This window comes from Danio rerio, chromosome 20 (assembly GCF_052040795.2).
Source record: "Danio rerio strain M-AB ecotype USA chromosome 20, GRCz13ab, whole genome shotgun sequence".
NCBI lineage: Eukaryota > Metazoa > Chordata > Actinopteri > Cypriniformes > Danionidae > Danio > Danio rerio.
Window position 1 is genome coordinate 41,773,784 of NC_141040.1, and position 20,654 is coordinate 41,794,437.

The 20,654-nt window shown below is 36.7% G+C and overlaps 2 protein-coding genes across 10 annotated transcripts in view; one reads left to right on the forward strand and one right to left on the reverse strand.

The window, feature by feature from the left end:
- Positions 1–20,654, forward strand: part of aig1 (androgen induced 1) — a 260,128-nt gene that overhangs the window by 83,056 nt on the left and 156,418 nt on the right. The window contains exon 3 of one of the 2 annotated variants that reach the window (XM_087298557.1): positions 20,143–20,194. The exons of the other annotated variant lie outside the window; for it this stretch is intronic. Within the exon in view, the coding sequence (XP_087154683.1) occupies positions 20,172–20,194 (23 nt within the window). The 5' untranslated portion in view covers positions 20,143–20,171. The remainder of the gene's footprint in view (positions 1–20,142; positions 20,195–20,654) is intronic. 2 annotated transcript variants of the gene reach the window in all.
- Positions 1–20,654, reverse strand: part of hivep2a (HIVEP zinc finger 2a) — a 116,318-nt gene that overhangs the window by 65,388 nt on the left and 30,276 nt on the right. For 2 of the 8 annotated variants that reach the window (XM_087297358.1, XM_087297357.1), the window contains exons 3-4: positions 11,412–11,483; positions 9,321–9,386 (exon numbers count right to left, since the gene is read on the reverse strand). The exons of 2 other annotated variants lie outside the window; for them this stretch is intronic. The gene's annotated coding sequence lies outside the window, so the exon portion shown is untranslated. The remainder of the gene's footprint in view (positions 1–9,320; positions 9,387–11,411; positions 11,484–20,654) is intronic. 4 more of the 8 variants (XM_087297360.1, XM_087297359.1, XM_087297355.1 and 1 more) reach the window with 2 other exon arrangements.

The window sequence follows — 20,654 nt, forward strand, 5'->3', positions numbered from 1 at the left end:
GGTGGACACCCATGACGTGTGGAGTCCCACAAGGCTCGATTCTGGCACCTCTCCTGTTCAACCTTTACATGCTCCCTCTAAGCCAAATAATGAGAAAGAACCAAATCTCCTACCACAGCTATGCTGATGACACTCAGATCTACCTAGCCTTACAGCCTAATGACTACAGCCCCATTGACACCCTCTGCCAATGCATTGATGAAATGAGCAATTGGATGTGCCAAAACTTTCTTCAGTTAAACAAAGAGAAAACTGAAATTATTGTGTTTGGAAACAAAGATGAGGTTCTCAAGGTAAATGCGTACCTTGGCACTAAAGGTCAAACGACAAAAAATAAGGTCAAGAATCTGGGTGTGACTCTGGAGTCAGATCTGAGTTTCAACAGTCATGTCAAAGCAGTCAGTAAATCAGCATACTATCATCTCAAAAACATAGCAAGAATCAGATGCTTTGTTTCTAGTGAAGATTTAGAAAAACTTGTTCATGCTTTTATCAGCAGCAGGGTGGATTACTGTAATGGACTCCTCACTGGTCTTCCTAAAAAGACAGTCAGACAGGTACAGCTCATCCAGAACGCTGCAGCCAGAATTCTAACCAGAACCAGAAAATCAGAGCACATCACACCTGTCCTCAGGTCTCTACACTGGCTGCCAGTTACATTCAGAATAGATTTTAAAGTATTATTACTGGTCTATAAATCACTAAATGGCCTAGGACCTAAATACATCACAGATATGCTCACTGAATACAAACCTAACAGATCACTCAGATCTTTAGGATCTTATAAACTAGAAGTTCCAAGAGTTCAGTCAAAGCAGGGTGAATCAGCTTTTAGCCACTATGCCCCTCGCTGCTGGAATCAGCTTCCAGAAATGATCAGATGTGCTCCAACATTAGGCACATTCAAATCAAGACTGAAAACACATCTGTTTAGCTGTGCCTTTACTGAATGAGCACTGTGCTGCGTCCGACAGATCGCACTATCATGTTTTTCTCTTCTTCTTCATTCTTTCATATCACATTTTACCTGTTTTTATGTTTTGTTTTGTTTTTATGCATTTTTATTATTTGTTTTTATTTTTATTTTACTTGTTTCTTTTATTCTTGTTTATGTAAAGCACTTTGAATTGCCATTGTGTATGAAATGTGCTATATAAATAAACTTGCCTTGCCTTGCCTTGCCTTGCTTTGCCTTGCCTTGCCTTGCCTTGCCTTGCCTAAATAGTTTCTAAATGGTTGCACAACTGTTCATTTTTATTAATATTTTTCATTTTTATATTGTTAAACTAAATGAAAATATGAACAGTATTAGACAACTAACTACACTTTATTATAATAAAATTGTATTTATTTAAAATATATAATTGTTGGTAATGTTATTATTGTTATGCACACACTTTTTAAATTATATATTTACATTTACATCAAATAACTATAGTTTGTGTGTATACTACACAGCTATGCAAAATTAAGAGATAAACTGGATTTACTAGTTGTTTTCAGTATATGTTTTTTGTTGTTGTTTGTCATAGTCATTTTAACCTGTAAATTACACATTTTTTAGAAGAATTTTGTGACAATGTCAATGTCACAAACTCCATTTAGTCAAGCATGCAACTATAAATATTAAATCAGACAAAATTGTAATTTCAAAGTTGTCTTTTTTCCATATGGATCCATATTAGGGATGCAACATTTAAAGATTTTGGTTGTATAATTATAGTCTGAGAAAAAATCTTGCATTCATTCATTTCAATACATCACTAGTTAGTTATGTTAAAAACAAACAATAGTCCATTTCTCTTTGGACTTAAAAATAAGTGTAAAAAAAATGGCAAAAAAGTTTTGCCATTTAAACATAAGTAATAATTTTACACTGAAAATAAATGAGAACTATAAATAAATAATTAAATAAAAATTAGAATAAATAACATGTATTTGTCTAATGTCCATTTTGAAGAGAACATCAAAGGCTGCTTAACTTCTGTCTGAAAGGCACTTTTGATCAACTCATTCATTCATTTTTTTTTTGGCTTAGTCCCTTTATTAATCTGAGGTCGCCACAGCAGAATGAACCACCAACTTATCCAACATATGTTTTTATATATGTCCCTTCCAGCCGCAACCCATCACTGGGAAACAACCATACACAGTCATACTATACACACATACACTATGGACAATTTAGCTTCCCCAATTCACCTGTACCGCATGTCTTTGGACTTGTGGGGGAAACTGAAGCACCCGGAGGAAACCCACTCGAACATGGGGAGAACAAGCAAACGCCACGCATAAATGCCAACTGGGCTTGACCCATTGACCTTCTTGCTGTGAGGCGACAGCACTACCTACTGCGCCGCCCCTTTTGATCAACTCATATGTATAAATGTGTATATTACATACAAAGTATGAGTATTAGTCAGTTCTTATGTGATTCACGATGCGCTTGTCGCATTCTTTCAACTAAGTGTGCCTGGAAAGCGTCAGCACATCGCAAGCTGCACCCCCATTGGAAACAATGAACTTGCGCACGCAAGAGACACGATATGTGAACAGCCCTTAGTTAAACACTCTAGCTATAGTTAATTCGGCGTGCGTGGGTATTCATCTTGATTTACAAGCTTGGAACTTTAATCTAGCGCAAAGTTAAGTTGAGAAGACTTTACGTTTAATTAACCATGACAAATAAAATTGCGATTAATAGTGAATTTGGTTCAACGTTGCATTCCTACTCCATATCTGTGTATATATCTAAAAATTGTATATAAATCTAAATGTGCTGTGTATATATATTCCTCATAACTGAAAGACATATTTCTTTTATTTTTCTGTTTTAGTTTTGATTTCCATCTTACAAATTTCAGGTTAAATCTTCCTGATAATAAACCGCTGCATTCCAACAATCGCAAGGGTTTATTAAAATCCAGACTAAATTTGCTCTTTATTCAAGCAGCTGCAGGGTCACAGTCGCAGATTTGTGACATCTCACTTCAGGCCTTGATGAACCGAGCACAAATTCATGTCAGTGTTCCATTTGACCTCTCCACCCCGGTGTGACTCGCGCCAGGAGTGCTTCTCCTAGGAGGCCCGGCGGGAGTGTGTGCAGCCTGACAGGCCATGCGCAAACACTGATGAAAACAGTCACTCAGCAGCCATTCCAAAACAAACAGGCTCTCGAGCGAGGCCTGCACAATTGCTCAGTGGAGTGCAAGGCAGTGGCTCACACTCAGTGCACCGTTGGGGACCTGCTTTCTCCTGTTATGCAACCCAGGAGCGTGTTTTCCTATCTGCGCCGCTCCCCGGCAGCTGTCTCCAATTTTGCCCCAAGGAAAAAAATGTGTGGGGGGGTGAAAACTTCTGGAGCGAATACCCCTCAGAGCAAACTCCCTAGAGCAACTCTCTCAGCGGTCTGTCATTCCACAGGGCTCAAGTTGCCCACTTGCACCTGTTGCGTTCAGAGGCGAGGCACGGCCACCCCCAAAAAAAGCCCCCCTGTCCGCAGTGTCACTTTACAAAAATCGCCCAGACAAGCACAACCAATTTTAGCCCTGGCCCTTAGTCAGATCAGCTGGTCAATGCTGGGAATGAAAACCGGGGGCTTCCCAAACAGAAGACCCCCTATTGAGGCCAATTCCCCTCCGCCTTCCCCGAACCAAAACACATTGCGGTGCAGGTGACTCAGCTGATGCCAGAACAAAAGTGCCATAAAAGTGCACAGCAAACACATTCGGGGCTTTGTACATATGCGCCGCCTGCCTCCTTTCCAGTGCCCAGAACCAGATGTAGCCCAAGCATGGAGAAAGGGCCGCAGATGAGGGTAATTTGAGAAATTATATTTTTCCACTTCTGAATAATTACCATGAATAGAACATTAGCAGCTGAAATGAACTCAATTGCTCTGACAACACGTTTGAGCTATACGTACGGATTAAAAAGAAAATGTCAAGTGCGAAAGGCTCTGAGTGAAAAGGCTGCAGATTGTGTTTTTTTGTTTAGCTTTGTTTTGTTTTTTTCAATGTTCTTTGTTTTTTTACAGCAGTTTATCATAATGTATGTGTTTCCATGACTGGATTGCTCATTTAGTGATAATCATGCATACATGAAATTTTTCTACAATAAATTGTATCATTAATAGCTACCTGTTAAGTTCAACCAGTGGCGCAACAACACATTTACTGAGGGGTATGCGAGGTCTGACAAAATGTTATGGGCAAACCTTTTTTGTAACTAAATTGAAATTGAGTTTTGAGCAAAAAATGTTACCAAAAGACCTGATGTATCATTTTGATACATAATAAATGTATAAAAACATCTATATGGGAAAAAATAGATCTTGATATAAGGATTAATAAACATCTCAGTTCTAAATAAATTGAATATTCTGACTCTTTGTTCATGTGTCAGTTTTAACAGAGTTAAGAATCATTATAATCAAGTATATAAAATTTACATAGGGGAATTTCTAATCCAAATATTATTTTTTATGTTATCTGAAATATTTTGAGGTCTGTACTTACATAAACATACATTTTGTGTGACCTCTCTTTTGGCAAATTAATTAATTAATAATAGATAATAATAAATAAAGATAAGTTTATTAGGAAAAAAAAAATCTAAACATTTACATCTACTGTACATAAACACCTTACACTTGGCTGTGTGACTGCATGTTATTGTGTTAAATGATTTTGAATTAAAAGGTGTGTGCCAACTGATGCAACTCATAGTAAAAATAAATTAATAAAATACAATATTATAGTAAAAAATGCAAAACACATTTTTTTTTAACAAAACGCATTTATTTATTTGTATTAATTGAAACTTTTAATAAGGATCATTTTAAAAATTGTGTTGGCACAATAGCGCCCCCCATGTGTGGCGCCCCTATGCACTGCATATACTGCATAACCCCTGCATGCGCCCCTGAGTTCAACACCAATCTTATTATAAGTGCACAGTCCTAAACACATGTAAATGGGTTCTAAAATGTTATTAGTAGTGAACAGTGTTGGGTAAGTTACTTTAAAAAGTAATAAATTAAAAATGTTTGATTACTACCGGAAAATTGTATTCTGATTACACTATTAATTACTTAATGTAAAAAGTAATCAGATTTTAGGTAAAACTGTCCGAGATATGAACAAAGGCAAGTAATGCATCAAAGTTTGATTTTAAAAAATCTTGAATGGTTATAAAAATCTTTATAATCATTAAAATTATTTGTAAAAATAAATAGTTTAAAAATCTTGAATGATTTAATGATATGACAGAGTTCCGGAAACTTCTACGTCTATCCATCTGATTTTCCGGTGGGTTTATTTTGACCGCCCCCTGTCATTTTTAAAGAATATCCCAACGCCGAACGTGTCAAGTATAAAATCCTCATCTATTTCGTGAGGTGCAGGTGAAAGTATAAATCAGGATATATTATGTTGTTACCCCCAACACTGCAAACCTGATTGAGTTTTGTGAGACTTTTTCTGATGCAGTTGTACTTCCAGAGCATTTGTGTTCCTTCTCTGGATGTCAATGATTAAGAATTTATTAACATTATTAAAACATCTGCTTTTGTGTTCAACAGGGGAAAAAAGAAACTCGTTAAGGTTTGGAACTACTTGAGAGAGAGTAAATAGTGAATACATTTCTTTTTCCGTGAGCTATCCCTTTAAGTAAACCCTTTTAAAACATTTTTCGCACTTCATTTGGTTAAAAAAATGAATAGTCTCTAAACTCCTCTGTGTGGCAGAGTTATGTAATATTGCAAGCATAAAAATTGCCTTACTTTAAATGCATGAGTTGAAACTTGAATTGAATTGCATTCACGTAGCACATGAAGCTAACAACACCAAGGCCATCAGTTCACTTCTCAGGAAATGAAGGAACTTGTAAACACTGTGTGTATGCCATGAACGTAATGTAAGTCATCTATCCATCTGTCTGCTTATCTTCTTGTTCGTTAGTGTTTTCTTGAAATACTAGACAAAATCAAGGAATTTCAATTACATATACTGTAGAAGCATTCTCAATTGACTTCTGAATGGAACCCAACCCCCCTGTGCTGCAGGTCTAAACTTGGGCCTTGATCCTGGATGAACAGTAGGGCACATTGGGCATATTGTTGGCCTCTAAAAATATGTTAGGCTGTCCTGTGGATGTCCCTGAAGAGCTCTGGAACATTCTGAGAGTAAGCGCATGAGCCACTCATATTCTCTAGTATGTCAGAGAAACAGATGTTCATAAGGGTGTACCCTGAACAACACAATTTGCCACTATTATAAACGAGTTCTGTTCCTCTGGATAAAATGCTAAAGCAATAATTATGAAAGCTGGCTGGACAGGTGGTTAAAAATGGCAAAGTTCATTTCCTCCAGTGGGAGGATTTATTCCAAAGCTATAATAGATTTGTAAGCAGAGAGGTTAGCGAACATGAATAGCGTGCTGGAGAGGAGGAATAAATGAATTTCTGTCAATGAGCCGGGTTACAGTATATCTGTCTCTCTTGAAATGCGATCCTTTATCTGAGCCGTGGCCTCATCACAAGCGCCCCCTCTGAGCCCCCCTCCCAAGATGCCACTATTATCATGCCCATCGCATGGCAATCAGTTAGCAGTTCAAGTTTGCTCCAGGAAAACCTCAACATGCCGTGACATTATTTCCTGCAGTGCGAAACAAACACGACCGTCAAATCTGCCTCGTAAGACTTTGTGAAGGAATGACTCAGTTGGGTGTATCTGTGTTAACTCAAGTTACATTACAATATCACGGCCAGGTCATGACACGCTTAACGTTCCAGTTGTAAACTACACAAATGTTCCTCTCCTGAGGGGTTATTATGTTGCAGCCCGTTTCCAGTCAGATATTTGTAAGCTGGTGCCATGCCATGAGCTTGTTAACATCTATTGTAAACCTCTCTCGCTTTTGGGAAAAGAAATGACTCATTGAGGTTACAGCAATTACTCCAACAATCAACAAGACCTGTTCATTTACAAAGAGCGTCGCACTAGAAAACATGTTGAATTGATCTCTTATAGAGAGTTTCTGACAAGCTAATCATGGTCAACAAAGAAAAGACTGCAACTAGACAAAGACTTCTAAAACATGTTTGCTCTGGCCTGGTGTTTTAAGTTAGCAGAAGATCTTATTTACATTAGTCATTTGTCAGTCATTTCTTGCACATTCCAAAAGTATTTCAGACCATTTTGCAGAAACTTTGCCTTCTAATATTGATATGTAAATGAATAGATACTGACGGTATCCCATGCTTACATTTTTATTTGACATATTTTAAAAATATTAGTTTTTGAATTTTCTAATTTAGCTGTAATAGAGCTTAAGTTTCATAATTAGTTTTTATTCATTATATATTAAATACATATTATTTTATTATATTTTATTATATATATACATATATTTCCTGTTTTGTTTTATGTAGTTGATTTGTATTATAGTTCGCATTTTAGTTTTAGCTTTACTTCCCTGAAATCTAAACACTTTATCACAGTATGTCTGATGATATTTTTTTTCTTCTTAGTCTTATTTGTTTTATTTCGGCTAGAATAAAAGCAGTTTTACATTTTTTAAAAACCATTTTAAGGTCAAAATTATTAGCCCCTTTAAGCAATTTTTTTCAATTGTCTACAAAACAAACCATCGTTACACAATAACTTGCCTAATTACCCTGACCTGCCTAGTTAACCTAATTAACCTAGTGAAGCCTTTAAATGACACTTTAAGCTGTACAGAAGTGTCTTGAAAAATATCTAGTCAAATATTATTTACTGTCATCATAACAAAGATAAGATAAAATAAATTATTAAAAATGAGTGATTAAAACTATTTTGTTTAGAAATGTGTTGGAAAAAAAAAATATATATATATATATACATGAGCAATATCACACAAGCAGCAGTGCGATATGTCTATATATTAGCATTGGTAGGAGGCATGCGTTGGCTCGAGGCCACAGGCTGAGTGCCGTAGGGCTCTACCTGTGACTATATACAGCCATATTGCACTGCTAATTGTGTGATATTGCATTTATACAACAGTTCGATTTCCTAATCGTGTGTATAAAAAAGAAAATCAAAAAAGTCTCAAAAATCCTTTTGAACTAAGAACTACTTTCTTGCGCCATTCACATCTGCAGCTGATATCAGAACAGCAGAAACCAATGCTAATTTTACCAACATCGCTTTAGATCTAGTATTAAAATGATTCTCTAGTGTAATGTCTAAAGTGGTGATAAAACAGGTAATTTTGCTCACATTTTAAGATTACAAAGCTAAACGGCATGTAATTGCCCAATGTTTCTCTGTTGCAATTGGGATATGACAATAATTAATCCCCCAAAATAACTAAGCAAAGCAAACACTACCAGATTACTATGGTATAAATACAGCACTACAACATACAAAAGAGAGAGATCGTCTTAAAGTGTCACCTACCAGTTTTCTAATGATTTGATTAGCTGTAATTTGAAATTTATGTATAGTTTTTCTCCCCTAAGTACTTATTAACCAGTCTCTGTCACTGTCTTGTGGCGAAACATCAACTGTCTTTGCTCAATGACAGACTTATGGCTACCGTATCTCCAAAATTGTAATTAGTTAAAATAGGCACTATCCTTATAAATAAACTGCATAGTTGCAATCTAATCAACTAAAAAAAAAAAAAAAAAAAAAAAAAAAATATATATATATATATATATATATAGCTTAAAGGGGCTAATCATTTTGACCTTAAAATGATTTTATTTTTTAATTAAAAACTGCTTTTATTCTAGCCGAAATAAAACAAATACTTTCTTTAGAAGAAAAAATATTATCAGACATGCTGTAAAAAATTCCCTTGCTCTGTTAAACATAATTTGGGAAATATTTTAAAAAAGCAACAAAACAAATAATAAAAAATCAAAGGGGGGCTAATAATTCTGACTTCAACTGTATATATTTTTATATTTTTAATGGATTTCAACCAAATGTATTAACTAGGTTAATGAGAGCAGCAGTTCTCCTTCAGGCTGCCTCGAATCTCCAAAACTGAGCATAAGCTTGTACTTTCTTACTGACACTAGCACTAATTTTCAACTACAGGATGGGACAGCAGAGATCCTCCCTCTTCAACATTCAACATGAAATATGCATCCAATTATATAACGCATTATATAATGCATCTAAGATGTACTCTTCCATGCTGCGTTCAACAGCTAATTAAGCCATGCACAGCAAACACAACAGAGAGCACAGAGCTGCTAAATTTAGGTTTCTCCCAAAGCCCATCCGCACAACGAGAGATACATAAACGGATGCCCATTTGCTCACCTAGATCTGCATGTGACATCACACAGGGGAAAGATCCTGATCTCGATGGGGAAGAGAAATACAGACCTGCAGCCAGGATGCAGAAAGAGAGGAGGGAAAGAGAGAGAAAGAGAACATCTATCAAGGTTGCAGCATGTGCTTAAAGTACACTCACAGCCAGACGCGACAATATATTCAGAGTTAGATAGGGGGGGGAAGAGTGTCAGAAGGAAAAAAACATGATGAAGTGTAGGAGCGACGGAGAGTGTGAGGAAAGGGAGGGAGTAGTAAACAGTAAAGGAGGGAGAAACTGGGGTTGAAAGTGGCCTTGATGCAGCACAGTGACAGAGAGAGAGAGAGAGAGACAGAAAAGTGCACAGCAACCGTCGCAGTCATCCACAAACAAATCCTGGGTCTACCCGTAGAAGAAATCAATTCACCCTGCTACTGCCAGGCCTTACAGTGCTGTATATTTACACAAAGCAGATAGTCTAAGCCAATAAAGTGCTTCCCTCAGCAGGACACTTGTAAAAAGCCAAACTACGATTCTGTTCCACCTACACAGGTCCTGTCAATTCAAGAGTTTTATTATGTAATATTTCTTTCATAAACTTATTTAAATGACCGAATTAATGAATTATTTCCCATCCTTCCATCAATCTTCTGTTCTTCTGACCACATATTCACCCATAATCTCCCACAATCCATCCATTTTTTCATGTTTGCTTCTATTAATCACAGATCCGATGTATTCAAAGTCCATCTGTGCATGAATCTATCTATAAATTGTTGATCAATCAGTCCACATATCCATCTATTCAGGTATCTGTTTATCCATCCGTCCATCCCTCCATCCATCCATCCCTCCATCCATCCATCCATCCATCCATCCATCCATCCATCCATCCATCCATCTACTGTATCTGTCGATCATTCTATCGTACTGTCTTATCTATCTATTTATCTATCTATCTCTTTATCTATCCATCCATCCATCCATCCATCCATCCATCCATCCATCCTTCTATCTATCTTTCTATCTGTCTGTTGTTCTGTCTATCTATCTGTCTATCTTTCTGTCTGTCTGTCTGTTTATCTATCATTTTGTCTGTCTGTCTGTCTGTCTATCCATATCCACTCTCCATCAATAATCTATCAATTCATTCATCTAGCTTTAATAGACTGTTACTGTATGGTATTATTTAATGTTTTCAACATTTTATAAAAGTGCAATATTTGTAAACAGCCAGACTATAATTGTCTTCCCTCTGGCATCCACTCTTCCACTCTTGCCAATTCAAGATTGACTATACTGTATGCAAAGCAATACCAGAATGTTACACATGTCAACGTGCAAGATGTGTATGTATCATAGTAATTGGAAGTTCCCCAATCAAATTGGAGTGTACTGGGTACCTACATTCCCAAAGTGGTTTAGGTAGATCACCGTTGTACCTATTCAGGGCTAATTAACACAGTTAAGCTTCCCATGTTGAGCCTCAGTCTCATTGGGAGTCACATTGCTGTTTCTAATTGTCGTAAACACAGCAAAGCTTGTCCTAAATTTTCCCACATCCCTTCCTGAATCTTTAAAACATTACAAACATGCAGCCTGCGACAGTGTTAAATGTTTACTACAAAATCCTCAGTCAGCCACTGCATAAATTTATGGAGAAACCTCAGCAAAAATGCAATAACGGGATTACAGTCTGGAGCTGAAAAAAAAATGCTGCTTCAATATTTATTTGCCCCAGGAAAGCAAAGCCAAACCTGTATTATTTTCTACACATTTTCTACTATTATTATTTACTCAAACATATTCTTAGTTCTCTTTTAGTTTGATTTCATAATTTACAATAAAATAAAAAATACATGATGGTGAGGCGACAACTAAAATAAATTTCATATAAAATACATAAATACTTATAAAATGACATAATTATTCAAATAATTAGTTCTTTTTTTCTATTTGATTTGATTTCATAGACAATTATCATTTTAGTATGATTTCAATACCACAAATTCATTCTTGGATGAGCGATCCCTTTTTAACGATTATTTTAAACCCCAGCCTGAGGACACTACATTTAAAAAATAAAGACAAGTATTTACCCGCTACAGATCCTCAACACCATGGAAACCGGCAGCATGGGAGAACGGATGCACTTGCAATTCTTGGATGGGCTGCAGGGCAAAAATTAGAAGGTGAGATAGGAGACTAGCAATGTCAGTTTAACAAGGCTGCCAAGCTCACAGATGGGATGAGGAAACCGACAGAATTGAGATAAAGTGAAACCCCCCTCCTGCCATGCTACCGGTGCAGCCCTGCCAAGATTCAGTCCTCCAGGAACAGTGCCTCGAGTCGCACTTAAAATGTTCCTGCTTTGCCACACAATTTGTTTTGGCCAGAGGCTCACTGGAGGGAGAAAGTGAGCAGAGGTTGAGATATTTTGGTTCTGAGACCTTTTAGGTGGACGTAATACTTCAGTATCAATATATTGTTATATATAAGCTAGTGTGCTAGCTTAAGATTCACATACAACTAGAAAATACAAGCATTCAACATTAACAAAATCTCACTTCAGCTTCTCATCTGGTCTTCAGACCAATCAAATGCGGTCTTGTATATAAAGTGTCCCGCCCCTACAGAACACGGCTAAAATAGGTCAGATATTCACATGCTACCAAGTGTTCACACTGATGGTTTACCCAAAATGTTCCATATTTAAGGAAATAATGGTAACACTTTACAATACGGGTTACATAGTTAATGGTAGTTAAAGTATTTACTAACATGAACAAACAATGAACTATGTTTACACAGCATTTATTAATTATATTTCATCATTTAGTAATTAGTTACTAAGCATTGGTTAATGCATTAGTTAATGCACACTGAGTAAACGTGAACTAACAAGGTACAACTGTATTTTCATTAATTATCGAAGATGAATAAATACTTTAATGAATGTATAGTTCATTGTTTTTCCATGTTAGTAAATACATTAAAATGAACTATGTGCTACTTGTAGTAGAGTAACCAAAATAAAAAAACGGTAGCAGACAAATGGCTGTTTTTAAAATTTCAGTATCGATTGGTACGGAATTCCAGTATCATGACAAACCTAATACATACATGCAGTACATACTATATGCACATGCATCCAAATTCTGGTTTCATGGTAATGTTACACAGTTAATGGGCTAGAGGCATGGTAACATATCAGACCCATATGAATTCTACATCGAATGATGTATTTTAAGTGGACAGTAAAAAGTCTGTGAATTGCTATCGTAGGCTGTGGCTGTGGCTGTCATGTCAGTGTAACAACTCTGGCTGGCAGAGCTTTGATATAAACAAAATGCTTTTGGCTGTTTTTAGGGAGGAGCTATTCTATATGCCCTGCCCTGTATTTGTGTTTCAGTTGAAATAACATCACACATCAAACAAAGTTGCGCATTTCATGTATGGATGGGCAGTACTAGTGTGCTAAATTTGATGTAAAAAAAAAGTAATAATTTTAATTGAACAATTTAATTAAAGTTTAAAGTAAATTCAAATTGTATATATTTGAATTGAATTGTATTAATATATTTCTTCTGATCATTTGTGTTTGTTAGTATAAATTTAAGATTTGCATTATGCGATCAACATTAGCGTGCTACAAACCTGTGGAAAGGCTGTCATCAAAATCAGGGAACCCTTTTTTTTGTGTTGGTTGCTTTTTGAATGTTCCTTTGATGATCCTGTTTTACATGTTAAAGCACATAGACTGATTAATGTCATTGCATCACCGCACTATCCACATTTCCTGCGTTTCGTGTAAATTTGGGTGTTTCATTTTTAATTTTTCAACTTTAACTGCAGTTCAGGACATTCACTTTCATTCTGCAACATTTTGTTCATGGCCCCGTGACAAACCGAGGTACTGGATGAGAATATGAAGAAAGAACTGGTGAAAGAGAGTTGTTTTAATGGAATTTGATACCGCATGCCGAATGGAAAGGAAAAACCTTCGCTTTTCATGATGCGGGTGTCTGTAGCTCTTTAAGGTAATCAAAAATCGCTGTTTACATGGTAGACTCTTATTCAGAGTATTGTCTTAATTGTATTGGTGTCCATGTAAAAATGCACTCAGTGAAAGTGCCAGATGATGTCGCAAGCTGTCAAAGACTGGGTTCTTCTGCCTTTAAGCTTATTCTCTGTGCCCTCAAATGCTTCATTAAGTTTGACGTGTTTCCCTTCTAAGCATCTGCTTCATATTGGTGTCTCAGAATCCTTGCTTGTAAAATACAGCCATACTTTAGAAAGCTTAGTTTAAGCAAATTTGATGAACATGATCATGCATGTTGATGAATCTGAAGGGAGTCGCTCACCGGATGCACTGTACTGCATGCATTGCTTAAGTGCATGCGTTCCCTAAAGCGACAAAAACAAACTTCTGACATTGCCGATGGTGTCCGTATCCCTCAAAGTTGATTAGAATTAAATGTTTAGAGATGGTGTGGCACAATGCGTACCTTTGTTTGCCTTTAATGAACCCTTTGATGCTTCTTACATCCTTGTTGGAGTACCAGTGACACTGAAATTAGGCACTGAAATTCATATGCTGATTCTGTTCTGTTCCTACTGGTTATGAAGGTAGCGGTTTCGGTACACAACCCTACGCAGTACAACATGTAAAAGGAAAACAATACCGATACTTTTTGTAAAATGTTAACAATGCTGATACTGCTTATTATTTCAAATGTGAATGTGATTTTGTTTGACAAATAAATCCAAATCAGGGAAACTATGCTGTCTGACTGGCTAATGATCATCCTGCACAAAAAATTTGCTATTAATAATTGATTAACACAATTTTAAAAAATCGATACTTTGGAAAATATCAATACCAGAATATCAGCTGATTGATATATAGATACTGCAGCGTCATTGCGCACATCCTTAATTTCAAGGCACTTGAGGGGCCATTTAAAGTCACTTTCTTATTTTGATCTAACAAAGCCTGGTAAATTTGTTTTAGGGAACCGATCGGTGTCTTGTGACTAACAGAGTTTTGCATCAAGACTGCACACCTGACATTTCAAAGGAACAGAATTTCACAGTGTTTGCACTTGTACGCACAAGCGCTCACACAGAAGCAGTCAGCAGAGAGCAGATTGTCGGCTCAGGCAGGAAGCGGAGTATATTCAGCATGGGCTGCTGGGAGCACCAGAGACCTGACACTGTGTGCAGCTCACACTTCCTAAGCTCTCCCAGTACGGTGTGTGCATGTGCACCAGCAACACCTCCTCTCACTCAACCACCCTGCATCACACCACATGTTGAGCAGGGGAAAGCAGACATCAGTGACATCACACTGAGCAGGTGGCAACCCCTCTCTGAAGAGGAAACCAAGATCAGAGAGTCAGGGGGCTGCGCGAAACGACAGTTTAATCTTCCATCTATCTCACAACCACAAAAAAATCTCTCTATATATTTTTTTCTGAAGCTTGACAAGTGCTAAAATACTGATGTTTTAGCCACCAGGCTTTGTGCTTTTGCTATGATGGTTTCAACTGAAGCATAAAATTAGTATAACTTACGACATTAAATAAAAACTTCACTCCAAAAATGAAAATGATGTCATCATTTACTCATCGCACTTCACTTGTTTAAAACCTATTTCAGTTTCTTTCTTCTTTTGAAAGTAGTTATTTGTGTAGAATGCTGGTAGATGGTACCTAGTATTGTATATCTTACTATGGAAGTCAGTGAGTCCTAGCAGCCAGCATTCTTCAAAATATGGACGTACTCACACTAGGTACGGTTGGCTTGAACAATGCTGAAGCGCGCTTGTCCCCCCTCCCATCTCCCCTAATGGTCTGCACTTACACTGCATTTTCTTATTTATTCATTTTATCATAAAAGTCCTCGTCTTGCAGGTATTTGGAGGTTTGTGAAGGCATCAGCTGTCGTGCAGCAAGGTGTTTGTATCATTTTAATAAACTATGACAATTTGTGTACATTAAAAAGTAAGAATGATTAATAAATCTATATGAAACAGTCTCTTAAAAGTGACGTCGCATCTTCAGTCTCAGGCGCGCTTTGCACTCACACTACAAGCATACCGCACCAAAGCTCAACAGAACCATGCTTTGGCACATCTCTTCCAACTGGGTCAGGGCTGCCAACTGAATTCGGAGCACTTACACTTGTCAAACGAACCTGAAAACGCATCTGGGCACAATTTAGATAGCGTAGTGTGAGTGCACCATGTCTTCTTTTGTTTTCAAGAGAGTAAAGAAACTCATTAAAACCACATGAGGGAGAGTAAATGATGAGATCTTTTTATTTTTGATCTACCCCTTTAACAATATATTCATAGCCTGACCACTGACTGAGAAATATAAAATATAAAGATATAAAATTAAATCCATATTATATACACACACAAACACACACAACTTTGAAAAAATGATTGAAAAAAGATTGAAGATTTTGAAAGCATTATTTTCTTTTGCTTACAATGGTCTATTTATTAAATCAAAAACAGCGATCTTGTGAAATGTATTCAGAAAAACTGTATTCTATTTTTTTAAATATAGAACATTTTTTAGATAATTTATTGTCATTACTGCCACTTTTGATTGATTTATTACAATAAAAGTATTCATTTTCTTTCCAAAAAAAGTCATACTAATCTCATTCGTTTGACATCACTTCAAAACAAAAGCAAAACGTAGTTGGTCGAACAATTTCTTCCCATCTACTGTAAGTGGGCAGTTCTTGGCCAGGATTAGCCGCAATGAAGACCAGACTTTGTCATAGTCAAAAGTCTGGCATAAATACGAGTCTAGGCTGGTGTAAAGCTGTCTGGTTTTAAAACAAATCATGCTAATGGGGTCGGTTGTGAAGAAGACCAGATGGATTACAAACAAAGTAACACACTCGAATAATAGTGAAATCCTAGGCACAGGTCTTATTTTATCTCCTCACACATTTCATATCTCTGTTAAGGCATTGTTTCCTTTTTTTTTTTTTTTGGCTGTCAATGTAAGAACGTCTCTATTTGCAATTCTTCCTGTCACACAGTGGCCCAGACAAGCTGGTTGATCATACCGCTCAAGCAAACAAAATGCCACCGTTTCTTCCACTGCACAGTCATTCAGCATTTAAAAAAGCATGTGGTGAAGTGTAGTCACCCCCCTCCTCTGTCTTACTCAAAAGACTCCGCAGTCTGCTCGGTGGGCTCTTAAAGCAGGGCATGTTTCGACACACGTCAAGTCAAGGGCTCATCTCTTTGCTAATATTGTCAGTGTTTTTATTTCTTCTTTTTAAGAGAGACTGGGATCAATGCGCCTAGGCAGACAGCTCGAGTCTTTGAAGCGGTGCGCATGCAGATACGGCAAGCGGCTGCAATCATCATATACCCCGTGACACTGCGTTTGGCGGCACGGGCTTCTGTAAAGCCTCTCAGTGTGCTGATCAAGGGATTCCGGCTCAAAGAAGGAGGAGCGGCAGCCCTTTTCCTCCCTTCCTCCGTATTCCTGTGATGAAGAGCTGCTTAACACAAATCAAATGCAAAGACTCAAAGTTGTGCGCATCAGTAGCTGCCAGTACATTGCAATGTCTCAGAAACATATGCTGGGCAGTAGAAAACTTATGCTACTTAAGTTTTCTGCAAAGTGGCATGGTGGCTCAGTGGTTAGCACTGTCGCCTCACAGCATGAAGGTCGCTGATTTGAGCCCTGTTGAATCAGTTGGCATGCATGTTCTCCCCATGTTCACATCGGTTTCTTCCGGGTGCTCCGGTTTCCCTCACAGTCCAAAGACATGCGGTATTGGATAAACTAAATTGGTTGTAGTGTATGAGTGTGTGAATGAATGTGAGAGTGTATGGTTGTTTGCGAGTACTGGGTTGCGGCTGGAAGGGCATCTGCTGCGTAAACCATATGCTGGAATGAATTTCGGTTCATTCCGCTGTGGCGATCCCTGAGACTAAGCCGAAGGAAAATGAATGAAGGGGTTTTCTGCAATGTTTGGTCACTCATAAGTCATAACTGTCTAGTTAACTTTTTGGGTGTAGGTTATTTATAAAACAACAACATTTAAAATTTGCTGAGTAGTGTCAGAAACCCAATTTAACCAAATAAATTAATTTTAAAAATCTTAGAGTACAAGGTAAAGAGTTAATCGTGTCTTAAACATTGGCAGGGACCAAAATGATTTTATTCAGTGGGGATGAGGATTTTACTTTAAATAAGTAACACCAATAAATCACTTTATTAGGTGCATGTTAACACAAATATCTAATCTGCCAATCACATCGAAGCAACTTATACAGTAAGTGTTAGTCCTTCCCAAAAATCTGGTTTTAATTGTTCAACCTCATATCATTTCAATTTTGAGACCTTTGCTCATATTTGGAACACGGTTAAGATCATTAACATAAAATCCTAAAGCTCTTGTGTCATTCGCAGACAGTAACATTTCGACAATTTTGTTCACCAACTTTGCCAGGTGCAATGGTTTTGCATTTTTACTATAATGCATGTTTACTATAGGCAATATGTCACATTGTCATTAGAGGCAGCAGCATGCAAGTGCAAGTTAAGTGTGACGTCATGCGAAGCGGTTTCTGAATTCAAATGCTTTATCAAACTGTATGGGGAGACTTATCAAATGGTATTAAAAAACGTTTACAAAGCAATGCATTACTTTCGAAAATCACAGTTGCAATATATATGTCCATGCCTTAGATCCGATGGTCAAAAAGTAATAAATTGTTTTATAAATTGCTAATTTTTTATAAATGTTGGTATTTGTGATGCAGCAAGTCTACACATTGTTGTGTACCCTATGATTCTACATAAAAATCACTTTAATGTGATGGGACTAAAAAGTGGCCATAAACGTATATTTTCTCACTTCAGATGATTAGCGGCATGGACCCGAAAACAGTATACCATACATCACGACTTAACAAGCGAATTACCCTTGGTAACGCATACCCTGACCAGACGCAAAAGACATAGGCCAGACCGGGGCATTTTATAGTCCCCAGGCCACATGTAGCTTCATCCACAAACAGGGCCTTCTGATAGGAGATCTGATATTGCAAGTAAGAAAAAGTCTTTCTCAAAAACTTTCCCTTATAGCATCTTTTGCAAGCTTAGTTTTGTTATTTCAAATGTGCAAATAGGAAGGGATGCACATGCCTATATAAAGTGGGTCTCAGATTGTACAAGAAGCACTGCATCAAATTACAATTTCCCCCACCATGTCTTTAAAATATGAACATTTATTTTACCACACTATATTCAATGGAGCTTCTGCACTAGCCTGTGCGTGTAAACGGCTTTTTATCTTATTTTTTGCTTGAGCAACTAAATGAATCCCAAAGTCTATTTAAATGATTATATTTTAATTACATTACAACATTAATGCTGTAAAATAAAAAAATTATAAAACAGATAAAGGCACATTATCCGTTCACCAGAAGTGCAGCAGTATGGGAAGAAACACTAGATCATATACCCTATTACACAGTAACAAAGGTAGACTAACTACCTCAGATTAACGATTTAGCAAATCCAGATACAGATCCTCTCTCAGTGATTATTATTACATCACATATCCACCTCACATTTAACCTGACTTCAGTGCACTTGTTCAGCCCAACACAGGCTAGAATTATCTCACTGAACATAAAAAATATAAATAAATAAATAAAATGAAGGTGAAGCAATCAAACAATCAACACTGTGACATTTATATGAAGTAGATATTGTGATGCTGGTCTTTAAAATACTTTTTTTTAGTGTAAAATGTATCCTTTTTTAAACTTTAGAGTTATATGAATGTGTATTAAAAGCCAGTATTTCAGAATCAGCTGATCAAGATGGTCATGCTCAAACATCTTTCGGCTTTACAGAGAATGACAAAAATAAAAACTATCCAGTAAGCAGCAGTTCTGTGAATGAAAATGCCTAGCTGAGGTCAGAGGAAATAGCCAGAGTAGTTCAAGCTGATAGAAAACAGTAACTCAAAAGTCACTTGATACAACAGAAGTCTGCCGGGTCTGATAAGTTGCCATCTTAATGTTGCAACATTAAGATGGCAAGGTCAAAATTTGTCATACACAACACAAAAGCATCAATTATATTTTCTTTGGGCCAATTAGTGTTGGACATTTAAACTTATGCATAACAATTATTAGCAAAAAATGAAAAGTTCCATTCTAAAGGGCTACTGAACGATGTAAAGCTTTCATTTTTTTTTATATTTAAAACAGTCAAATTTGACAAATAGAGTAGTTTTGTTTTATCAACAGTTGTGGAATATTATATATGTTGCACACCCTTAGCATTTTACTGTTAACGGCTTTTGGAAACCTGCCATTTTTATTTGAATGGTATTCTCAGTCAATTGAAATGTAAACTGCTGAGTTAGACAAGCCTAAAATGTATTTATTTTTTGGGGCACTATTTAATGGTGGCTTTAAGTCCACCATTGTTGTTTTGAGTGCCCAAAACTAAGAACTAATACACACCTTTATAGACTGAATATGTAATACACATGTGCATGACATTAGTGTTTTCACAAAATCACATTTGTGAATTTTACAAAATAATAGTATTGTTTTGGAAACTTTCACATTAAAACCTGTTTTAAGTTTGCATTCTTAGGGCCTTAAAACACAGTTTTTGTGTATATGAATTAAACGTATGACCCCTTGCACATATATGAATTACAGTATAATTTTATGTTTGTCTTGCTAGAGACGATTATCAAGCTAATTTGTGAGGCAGAAAAACTCAATCCAGTGACGCTGTTGATTCCAACCTCTGTTTCCAGCTTGTCTGGAGGGACTGTTTTGGTGGAAAATGCAATTGTGTGACAGAGTCAGGTGAGTAATATGCTATGGGTTTTTGTCAGCACTTTGCTAGCTTTGATTCATAAGTCTGTAACTCCCTGCCTTAGCGATGTGAAATATAGTAAGAGTTTCCTTAGTCAGAACCTTAAACGAACCTCAACAAGTCTTAAACAAATCTGTTTACCAATGAAATAACAGCAGGGGAAACAAGAAGGATGCAAGATATGAAGAGCTGACATTAAATAAGCTAAATTAAATCTGACAAATGGGTTGTTGACATGATTTTGCATTTTTAAGGTCACAGGTGACTAAAAAAATTATTTTTAGTAGTATTGTCATCAGGTAAAATGCAGGTAACGGTGTTGCCAGATATGGTGGACTTTTTCCAGCCCATAAGCTGTCCATAACCCACCTGAATGCACAAAAAACTGCTTAAAATGTTAGGTTAATATTTTATTTCATTTTAAATCTAAATTAATCTAGTTGCTTTGGC